The sequence below is a fragment of the Corvus brachyrhynchos genome, unplaced genomic scaffold (genome assembly GCF_000691975.1).
Source record: "Corvus brachyrhynchos isolate BGI_N302 unplaced genomic scaffold, ASM69197v1 scaffold5, whole genome shotgun sequence".
In the NCBI taxonomy this organism is placed as follows: Eukaryota; Metazoa; Chordata; class Aves; order Passeriformes; family Corvidae; genus Corvus; species Corvus brachyrhynchos.
The window spans coordinates 9,327,256-9,338,218 of record NW_008238321.1 but is presented as its reverse complement, the minus strand read 5'-3'; the positions used below and the strand labels follow the sequence as shown (position 1 = coordinate 9,338,218).

The window sequence follows — 10,963 nt, the reverse complement described above, 5'->3', positions numbered from 1 at the left end:
AGCGGCGTGGGCCCCCCCCCCAGCCACTGATATCCCTGCAGCAGCTCAGAATCGCCCGAGTCTTCTTCCATGGGGTGATCCTTCTCCTCCCCATCACGCATTCCTCCTTCCGACAGCACCAAGGACAGGCCCTGCACAAGTCACACGGATATGGCTGGGGTAAAAGCCCCAGCCACAGCTGGACTGTGAGTTTCAAACCAGTGAATATAACAGAAACCTGCTTCAAACACCACAGAACGATCCAAATGCAGCACAACAGCTTTCATCTCATTTAATATGTTTTCTTGACAGATACCCTGCTTGAAGTTTCAGTCTGAGCATGATCTTTCTGAGCTCCCTGCAATTGTCTTTGCCTTGACTATGCTCCAGAGCACCAGGCACTCACTCACTCCCTCTCCCCACAGAAAACAGCCTCTGCCAATTACTCTACATGGCACACAATCTCCTGAGTCTACACCTGAACTTCACAGGAAACAAAGCAAAACCCAGCTCTATCTTAAGAAAAAGTACTATTTGGCTGTTGAACAATAACTTCTGAGCAGCAGGGAGCAGAAGTGCATTTGATGGGGTTGGAGATTGAGACGAGTCACTGAAGGAGGATGACATGAAACAATTTCACTGTGTTGGCTCTGGACTCAAGATAACCTAGGGCTCTGCCCTGGGCTTCAGACAGACCCTAGCCAAGATGATTTGCATTCTGCCCACCTTCATGGCCAGGACCCGGGAAGCCACCTGGGAGGAACTCAGGCGCCGCAGGAAATAGTCAAGCACCTCACATGTTGTCTGTTCATCTGCTTTGGGTCCCAACAGCAAGTCTTGCAAGCGTCCAAGCAACTGCCTTTGTTTCTGTTGTCTCTGCAGAGTGAGAAGTTGGCCTGTCCAGTGAAATCAAATCTGGGATGCACAGGAAGTAGGTAACAGAAGGGTTCCTCAAGAGATTGCTCACCTGGCGTTTCTTGGCACGCTGGTCCTTACTCTCACCCTCCTCTTCTTCTTCACCTGAGGTCGATTCATCAGCAGCATCATGAAGCAGGAACTCACAAAGGCACTGCACGGGCAGGACATCCAAGGAGCCCTCGCTGGACTGAACCAGATCTGCCAGCCATGGCATTGACTGTGATGAGGCCTGGGAAGGATAAGAGTAACAAGTTCAGCAGAACACAGATGCAGCACACTGATCATTTAATTCCTGAGCAGCAAACCACCTTCCCCTGAATCTCACTTAGCTTCCTTTTGCCCCTCACTCTGCTCAAGTTTCAGAGGCGAGGGATCCAGTCCCACCACAGCCCACCTGTCTTTGAATGATGTTGAGAAGAAAGTCAGGATGGCGACTGCGACACAGAAGGTGGCCCAAGCGAAGTGACTGGTTCAGGCTTTTCACCTGCTCCAGGACATGTGGTGGAGGTCTGCGAGGGGGGCCCCTGTCACAGAAACAAGTTATTCACAGGCTGACAGACTTTGGTGTGATGAGGATCAGTCAGTTCAGTAGTGCATGAGGGGGTCTATAGGAAGGTGGCAGGCAGGTTGGAAACAGATGATCTTCCAAACCAAACCATTTTATGATTCTGTGATCCCATGGGCTACCACACCACAGGGCTCTTCTTCCCACATCAACCACCCTGTGGAGGAGCAGGGTTTCCTGACTAGTGTTAACTGGGATTTCATTATGGCACCCGAATGCAGAAGGCTACTTACTGAGGGTCCAGACTTGTCAGCTGGGACAGCAAGAGGCTGCTGCTTTCTGTAATTGTTTGTTTTGTGGATGCAGCAGCCAGATGACCCTCAAATGCAAGAATCTCTTGTTTTTCTCTCTGGGAGATTTGAAGTTCACGATTAATCATCTCTGTGCGTGTCTCCTCATCCGTCAAGGTACATTGAGGATAGGAATAATTACTGAGAAAATAAGTTTAAAAAAAGGAAATGGTTATCTTGTTCTATTCAGAATTAATGAATCACAGTCAGGAAGAACACAGGACCTCAGCTCTGATAGACAATGTAGAAAAAAACAAGTAGTTTCTCAGTGGAGCCAGGAGACTGAGACCTTCTCAGCAAGGCACAGCAGTCATCCCCCTCCCCCTTCTTCTCAGCTTTATTCCCTTGCTTATAATATTTTTGTCAAGGGAAGGCACTTTTCCCACTCCAGCTGCAGTGTTGATGCCAGTTTATTTTACACTAGTCCCACTGGAAAGGAAGGAGTCGCATGGCACAAACTTAATTCAGAAATGTGTGTTTTCAGTGGTCTATCTGATTTATGTAGAGATTTAACCATACTAACTTGGTCATGACCATTTCCATGAGCATCTTTAGAGAGGGGTACTCCTCCCATGCAGCCAGACCTGCAGCAGAGAAGAGAAGGACAATCAGGAATACAGGGAAAAAATAGAGCCTTTATATATACTCTAACACATTGCAAGGTGGGGAGACACAAACTCACTTGAGAATAGCTCATAACACTCAGAGCACAAACAAGGTGATTCCAGCCACATGCTGGTCCAAATCCCACTTCCACACATTTTTCACCCACAGGGGACACACAGTTATTTAACTGCAGTTACCTCACCAGCCCAGCATAGGCCTTGCACACAAGCAAGGAGACCTCTGCAGAAAGCACCCTGGCCAATTTTTGCAGCAGAACTGGTGTCCTGGGAAATGTCCACACTCACCAATGTTTTCAGGATTGAACGCTGCCACTACAAGCAGGAGAGGCCAAGCTTTCCAGTAGAGAGTAGAAATAGCTAGATTTGGAGGCTGGTACCTGCAAAAGTCATCAACAGAGAGAAGCGGTCAAGTTGGGTTCCGTAAGTCGACCTCAAGTCTGCTTTTCTCCTTAATCAAGTACTGTTTAGATTCAGTCATGCCATTCAGTGGTTTTCTCAACAAACAAACACACACACATACACAAATAACCTTTCAGGAGGGACAGCAGGATTTAGCTGAGGATTTCTAGGGCAGAAAGGTCAGTGCTTGCAGAGCAAAGTACATTCCATGACTCAGGTCTTGATTGCTCTAGAGAAACACCCATCTGAACACGACCCTGAAAAGGCTTCCTCACCATTTTGTGATTACAAAGTGTAATAGAGAAAACATGTTAAAATCTGTGAGCTGGAAATGTTAGTCACAAGGTGAAAGTGAGCTGGATCACAACAAGATTATCTCTGTGATAAGTCTTACCCTGGGGGTAGCTGGATATTCTCTGGATGGTGATAAGTGCACAGATTCAAGACTGCATCGATCAGCTGGATTCTTTCTACCCTCAGGACCTCGACATCTGGAGGAGAAGAAAAGACTGAACAAGTTATTGACCTGTCTACCTGCCTGAAAGTCCTTCAAGAAAAGCATCACAGTGTAAGAAAAATTTTACTTCAAGCAACTATGTTATTGTGGGCTTGCTGTCATGGTATTACAGAAACAAAAACCCCAACATTTAAAAAGCAAAAACACTTTAAAAATCCTATAAGTCAATCTATAAGGATATGGAGCTTTTCAGCTGCAATCTGGTTTAAATTCTTAAGGGTACTTTTTTCCCCCAATGCATGCAATATGATACTTGTAACTTTTCCAGAACTTGGATACACTCCTTCAGGTAAGCAACAAATCTGCTCAGAACTTCCGGGGCTCAGAGGAACTAAAAATGCATTTCAACGTCGTTGCAAGTTTTCAGACTCACTCTAATTCTGAGTCTGAAAACAAAATGGTGCAGGATTTAGAATCCTATATGAGAGGCTGGACACATTTTGAGAGGATACTGAACAGCAAGACCATTCCACAAGCACTGAGCAGTTCAGGATTACTCTTTGCCATTGGCCACTCAGCACTAAGAGCATGTCAGATGCTTTAGAATCAAACTCTGACAACACCCTCAATTCTGCCACAAACACATACAGCTCAGCTGAACGGACATATTTCACAGCAATGCAGGAATTTAGACAAATGCTAAATGAATTCATAAAAGGAGTAAAAGTAAAGACTGCTTTTGTAACTGCTATTCTGTAAGTGTCCCAATAATGGACTTGGGAAGAGTGCACAACTGGTTAATTAATTAAACTTCCAAACCTTCCATTTTTGCATAGCCTATAAATTTCATTTTACAGTATGTACGAAAGACTAAATTGAATTTAAAAACGCTGACTCAAAACTCTGGGTAGTGGTTCACAGCCCTTCATTCTCTACACAACCAATAATTTCCCAAACACTCCATGATACAAAATTAGTAACAGAGGGAAACAGTAAGAGAAAATAAGAAGCTTTTCTAGTGAGAAAGCAACAGCAGTACATGTCTGGCCCTGAGCCAAATGCTTAGCCATCATGACTAAAATATACTTTAAGTGATGCAAAGGCTCTGTGGTAGGTGGTAGGAGCTGTCTCAGCGCTGGGTGGCAATAGGAGGATGTGGAGACAGAAGCAAGCACTTGCTGGTGGGAGCTCTGTGCAGCCTCACCATCTGCTTGCACAGCTGCAGCCCTCTTCACCAAGTGGTCGGCGAGCTCCATGGCATCGGCGGGGCCCAGGGGCAGGTCTCGCGACAAACCAATCACAAGGATGCGCATCAGGGTGTCCTCCAGGATGGGCACCTCGGAGCACAGGCGAAGGAAGAAGCTGCAGGAGACACGAGACATCAATCACACTTCTTTGGACAGCAGCGTGAGGCCTCCCAGAACCCTCCACAGACCCTACAACTCATCTGAGCAGAAGATACATCACAGCTTAGTTTACAGCACCTTCCCTGATCTCCAGCTCCAAATGCAACAATATGAAACAAATTATTATTGGAGTATCACTCTCAGTGCCTTGTACCTCGATGCTTCAGCCTCCTTGAATCTGAGCTCCCCAAGGTTACACCCCAGTTACCCACACACTGCGGGGCTGCCCTCCTTACAACTACAGCGTCAAGATACAGAACAGCTTGGCACAGGGAACTGGAATGAAGGAGGAAGAGGAACAGATGGAGAGTGGAACAACACCCCTCAATTTTATGGCAGTGTAACAGATGAAGAAAATCTGAGCACAGTTCCAAGCCTTTCCAACACTGAGCTATAAAAGGATCACCAGAAAACACCCATTCCTCTGCCTTCAGCTAGAGCAGCTCCCCACCTGCACCCACCACGGGAGGGGCACGCACTCACTTGCGGTCACTCTCAGGGGGCCAGTTGTCCCATTTGTAGTAGGTTTCTGGCTGTTCTGTGAAGAGCACCTTGTGGAGGCTGTAGAGATGAAGAGGACAGTAAACATCATCTGTGAGGCTTATATCCAGTCTCCCCAAAATCCTGCTAAAGCTTCCCATCCTACACATGAAGGAGCCTCCTCAGATAAGTGAGTCTAGCAACAGTAACCACATGATTCAGAACAGGGAGGACTGTACAATATGGGCTCTGGGCTTTTAGACTTTCAGTAACTTATCTTGCTTACTATTAATTCTGGCTTGAACAGCCTCAGTAATGCCTTGTGCCAAGACTCCAGGATACCACCTGACCTCCAGAAGACAGAATTATCTGTGGAGTCCTCAGCCACAGAGACTGAAAAACTATTTCAGACAGAAAAACAAGGGGTCCACAGGGATTGTGTTTGGTCAGGTAACTAGAAATCCCCTACTGAGTGGATCCAAACAATATAAATGAGAAATATTTTCCATTATCATACGTTTCCGGTAAGAGGAGGCATCTGAATGAATTTCAGAGAGAGATACAGTCCCAGCCTGAACCCTGCTAAAACTGTTTCTGCTCCCAGTCTGAAAATGGGAGAGAAATCTAACCAAACCCTGGCGTACACCTGGTTTTTCATAACACATCACAGTGCTGGGGAAGGGACTGGTTATGCACAGAGATGACCAGGCTGACTCTCACCAGTGCACATAGTCCTTTGGAGCCAGCTTGCTGATAGATGGAACAACTGTGTGCAGCCACCAGACAGCATCCCGTTGGATAGCAGCAATTTGGTTCTGGAACGAGCGCAGCACTTCCAGGTCTGAAAAACAGTCAGGTCACAAAGTACACACACGGGCCCCATCAGAAGCGTGGTGGTTTCAAGACAGTAACCAGGACTCTGAGGCATCAACAGTAAATCATCGAATCACAGAATGGTTTGGGTTGGAAGGAACCTTAAAGATCATCTTGTTCCAATTCCTGCACCACAGGCAGGGACGCCTTCCACTAGAGAAGGGGAACCAGAGAAGAGGAGTATATGAGAAAGCCTTGAGCCCCCCAGCTCTGACAACACATGTGCTTTGCTTTCTGACACGTGCTGCAGCAAAACCCCCAACATGAAGCACACATGGATTAGTTTTGTGAGAAGGAGGCATGGGGGCAGTCATGCCAGTGCCACACCAAAGGCCCGTCTTCCCAGCCCCTTAATAATCCTTACAGCTGCCCCTTCAGGCTTGAGGCCCCTCCATCCACAGCTCCTTTTCCCCAGCCTCTCAGCCACTGCTTCCATAGATAAAAGAAGCACCCAGCCATGCAAATGCCACACCTCCTATCTCTGTCAGTCCCAGGATGACAGCAGGCTCCCAACCCTAGGGGCAATACTCCCCCAAAATCAGGGACAGATATCTACCAAGATGCCCATCCTCAGGGAGAACCTAGGTTCTTCTGCTTACTCTTTTTCTCTCCTTTGTCCCAAGCAATTCCAGCCTCCTTCACCTGGGCTGTGATACCAAGCATCATGGAGACAGCTAGCAGGTCGGTTATGTGGATGACAAACCGCTCCTTAAAATAGAGAAGAAAAAAAAGTGAGTTGAACAGCAATACCCAGAGCTGCCTTCTGGAAGTGTTTTGTCATCAAAAATGACGAACACGGATGTTTGGAAACGAGATATGGGAGTGCTGCTAAGAGACACACAAATAGTGACTCACTCAGACACCAAAGAGCAAAAGAAAGAATGGCCAGAAAAGCAGACAAAGAGCTCAGTGCATCACTGGCACATCCAGCAGCACAAAGGTCAAAAATGGTACCTTGAATTCCATCTCTGCATACAGGGCCTCCTTCCGTTCCTGCATAAGACCCAGACAGAAGGCCTGGAAGTTGATCTCATGTTTTGTCTGTTTGATGATCTCCCGCAGCAGAGCCCGTGAAGCTCGCAGGTAATCGTCCTTGGTGGTCAACAGGTCCTGGAACACCATTGCCAGGTACTGGGGCCACACAGAGAGAAAACTTTCAGTGTGCTGTAATGGGTCTGCATCCACAGAATGAAGAGACACAAGGAAACCATGCTGCTGGTATCCTGTCCTTCAGACCCCTGGGGAGCTGTAATAACGTCTCTCCCATGAAACTGCATTATCATTCAGAATGTGGGAGTCAGAAAATGCCCATTTATGTTTATTCCTACCAAGAATAATAATATAACTTCAAAATAGTATGATTCTGCCTGTGAAAAGATTCATCTGAGCCTCAAAACAACTAAATCTGTTGGGTGGGGTTCCAGGATCACCATCAGTCATCCAAGACACTGCACCTACCTTTGGAGCTTGCTCTGAGCTGTGCTGAAGCACAGTATACAGGATCTGCATGTTGTTGGGGTTTCTTGCATTTGATAGTTCATTGAAAATCACAAATTTAATGGTGGTGCCCAGGTTATCCCTGTGTGCATTCAGCAGCTCTCTGCAAGGGAAGACCAGAGATACCTGAACTGACATTTCAGTGCAGCTGGACACATTGTTTTGATTTCTGCTTGAAGTACTTAGCACACAAAAGTGAAAAGGATGGAACAGCACAAGTCAAAGGACAACATCAAAGGACTACTGAAAGACTTCCAGGACAAAGAAATTCATTTAAATGAACACAAGACACTCCATGCTCCAAGATGGTACTTGAAACCACTGTGCAGAGACAATGAGACTGTCAAGTACCTGGGCACATCTCCCACAGTGCTTTCTCTTCCCATCACAGACCCAGCCACTCACCTGATACACAGCATGTAGTGGTTGAGAAGGACTTTTGGCTTGAGACGAATTTTGATCAGGTTAGAGATAACTTCCATGTCCTCTGAGCTGTGGGTGTTACAGTTCATACAGACTGACATCAGCAAGTCCTGAGCTGGCTTGGTCAACTGCAGAGGGAGAGCAGAAAGACTCCAGCCACTTGCCATTACAGACCAGAAACGTAACTGGCAGTATGCAGCCCTCCTGGCTGGATTCCAGACCAGGGTTGTGCTTCAGCAGCTCCTCTCCTTACCTTTGGATTCTGCAGCCACATCTCCAGCCTCTGCACAGCCATCTGACGCACCTCTTTGTAGCCACAGGTTGCTGTCAGCAGCCGGAGCAGGTTCCGGGAGACATTGTCCATGGGCTGGCGCCGGTTGAGCTGGTCCCGAAGCATGTCCAGGACATATTCCTCCACACTCTCTGCAAGGTCTTCATACCTGGGCCACACAAATTGAACTTGACTAATTTCCACATACTCTTTCCTGTTTGCTGTTTCCATTTCAAACCAACAAAATCCACTCTTTTCTCCTGGAACCAGTTTTATCTGATGCTCAACATCCCCCAGCAGGTGCCACAGGAGCTCTCTGCCACAGCTCTGCAGGGTGGGTGAGCACAGACACATCTACAGACACATCTGCCACACAGCTGTGTTAGGAGAGGAAGAGGCACTGTACCTGGGCATGAGCTGACCCGCCTGCTCCGGGCTCATTTTCTCCTCTGCAATCAGCAGCTCACTCTGGCTGTCCTCCTCCTCTGTCATGGAAGGGTGTGGGCTACTCCCTACGAGAGACCAGGACACAGAACAGCACACTCCATGAGGCAACTCCTCTCCCTAGAGACCAATCACATGTGCTCTGGTTTGTTCAGCTTCTTTCAAGGATCCCTTTCAGCAAGACCACAGTCTCTCACACTGCATCCCACACAGGCCCATTTTGCACTACCCTCAAACATCCCCTGGACATGAAAGAGCCCCAAAAAGAAGAAAAGCAATGCCTGGAACTCAAAGCCTGGTCTATGTGACTCCATCCAGGAACAAACTATTCTCACAAGTCAATAAGCACTGCAGGCTCCATCCTCTCCCTAAACCTTTGTTCCTGGTTCCCAAAGATCTTCTTACCAGCACTAAGGTCCCCTCCGCTACGTCCAACTTCTCCATGCAAGAGCATGGTCTTAGGAGGCATCTTTGTGTTAAAAGCTGTCTGGATGTTATCCACAAACGTCTTGCAGTGAGGGCTGTCCACCCAGATGCGCTCCCCAAGGGAGTCTTCAATGTACACCTGCAGAAGGTGGCACAGGCCATATTCATGGGGTTAATTAAAGGAGCATTTGTGAGTTTTTATGGATTTCCAATATACAAAGTAGGAAACTAGCATAACCATTGCATGGATGAAAACCAGACCAAGCAAGTCACACAAGAGCAAAACCACAAACCATTACATCCCAAGCTCTAGTGAGCATCAACCCTTCCCAAGCAAGAAAGCTGACCAGCTTTAGCAAAGACTTTACAACAATTTCTAGCACCAAAATATAGAAGCTGGTCAGCTCAGCCTTTTTAAATTAATGGGCTGTTTTAATCCCATATAGAATAGAAAGCAAGGAGTCTCTGCAACACTTACATCAATACAGACTCTCAAAGACATCTCAGAAAACAGCAGAGATAAGGCAACAAACAACAAAGGAGGCCACAGCATTCCAGAAACCCATGGAGATTTTTCTTTAAAAGGATGGGCCCAGACTCCAATTTCTGTCTCCTCCAGCTGCATTCCACAGTGGACAAGAGGACACTGGCCACTCCCTTACCTACAGCTGTAATAAATCCTCTGCTGCTCTCCTACTCCAACACATCCACGCTTCCCAACCCAATCTGTCCACCACTGCCTCAGTCCAGCAGAAGCCCCCTCAGTTCACCAACCTTGACAAAGATCTCTGGCCAGTTCTCATCCTCTTCGTAAGCTGCCATGAGAAGGTTGCATGCCAGGACAGACACAAGGCTGTTCCCTTTGGCTTTGAAATTGATGGAGGCATCTCTTCGGAGTAGGCTGCACAGCGCCTGGAATAACAGCCACAAAAAGTTAAATAATAAACAAGATACCTATTGAGAAAGCATGCAAAGAAGCTGCAGAAAGAGAAATACAAATGGCAGCAGCTTGCCACAGGGCTCTGGCATTTCCAAAGCCATGCAGATCATGCTCTGGCCTGAGACAAACTGCAACTCTGCTCATAGTTTGGCAACAATGATACATCAGTAAGCCCCCGAACCCTCACCTCGATAACCCCTTCGGTGGCAAATATGTTGGGTTTGATTTTCGCCAGGTACATAAGGCTGAGGTAGAGCGTGGTGTCAGGTTTGGCTCTGTTCATCTTCAGCTGCTTCACAGCTCCACACAGCACCCCCTCAATACGGTCATCGTTTCCTTCTGCCTCTGCTGCCTCAATCTCATCCAGCAGCACTGTGGGGACGACTGCAACCAGCAACACACAGGCATCAGCATTGACCCTCGTGCCAAATAACTACCCTGAGGTGCTGCAGGACCAAGGGACAGCAAAGCATGGACCAGCTCACTTTTAGCGCCTGCAATCTCCCTACTCAATTGCCATTAAAAGTTCTGTTTCACAACTGACAATGCCCCTTAATTGTTTTGCCATGCTAGCACACTCCTCTGCAAATGCACCCAACATCAGAAATGGAATGACAATTCAGAAGGCCACATCCACACCCAGAGTTTGCCAAAAAAGTATGTGAATCTTTTCACATACAATCCAGACTTTTAGATTTCCCCAAGGAAGTATTTCACATACGGCTACTAAACAGCTCTCAGACACATCAAACACAACCCAATGCCAACAGAAGAGAAAACCGTGACTTCAGCCCTATATCCAGGGAAGGAAACCCTCAAGGACAGCACGTAATTACTGTGTGGGCTTCAAGAAAGCCTCCTGGGATGAGACTCCAGCGAAACGAGAAGTTTCCCCCTGGCTTCCATGTGATGGCAGGAGCAAAGGCCTCACCTTCAATGGGGATGACAGACGGCTCCTTGATGGAGGGC

At 47.3% G+C, this 10,963-nt stretch overlaps 1 protein-coding gene across 1 annotated transcript in view; it reads right to left on the bottom strand.

Annotated features, from left to right (window-relative positions):
• Positions 1–10,959, bottom strand: part of INTS1 (integrator complex subunit 1) — a gene marked incomplete at its 5' end in the record, with an annotated part of 27,645 nt that extends 16,686 nt beyond the window's left edge. Inside the window, 21 exons of the mRNA XM_017734296.1 lie at positions 4–131; positions 706–855; positions 947–1,126; positions 1,292–1,421; positions 1,696–1,893; positions 2,276–2,336; positions 2,664–2,755; positions 3,172–3,268; positions 4,439–4,596; positions 5,124–5,201; positions 5,841–5,961; positions 6,593–6,701; positions 6,948–7,124; positions 7,452–7,593; positions 7,896–8,041; positions 8,167–8,353; positions 8,591–8,696; positions 9,034–9,193; positions 9,829–9,966; positions 10,182–10,378; positions 10,926–10,959. Coding sequence (XP_017589785.1) covers positions 4–131; positions 706–855; positions 947–1,126; positions 1,292–1,421; positions 1,696–1,893; positions 2,276–2,336; positions 2,664–2,755; positions 3,172–3,268; positions 4,439–4,596; positions 5,124–5,201; positions 5,841–5,961; positions 6,593–6,701; positions 6,948–7,124; positions 7,452–7,593; positions 7,896–8,041; positions 8,167–8,353; positions 8,591–8,696; positions 9,034–9,193; positions 9,829–9,966; positions 10,182–10,378; positions 10,926–10,959 — 2,789 coding nt within the window. The remainder of the gene's footprint in view (positions 1–3; positions 132–705; positions 856–946; positions 1,127–1,291; positions 1,422–1,695; positions 1,894–2,275; positions 2,337–2,663; positions 2,756–3,171; positions 3,269–4,438; positions 4,597–5,123; positions 5,202–5,840; positions 5,962–6,592; positions 6,702–6,947; positions 7,125–7,451; positions 7,594–7,895; positions 8,042–8,166; positions 8,354–8,590; positions 8,697–9,033; positions 9,194–9,828; positions 9,967–10,181; positions 10,379–10,925) is intronic.
• Between the last annotated feature and the right edge of the window lie 4 nt (positions 10,960–10,963).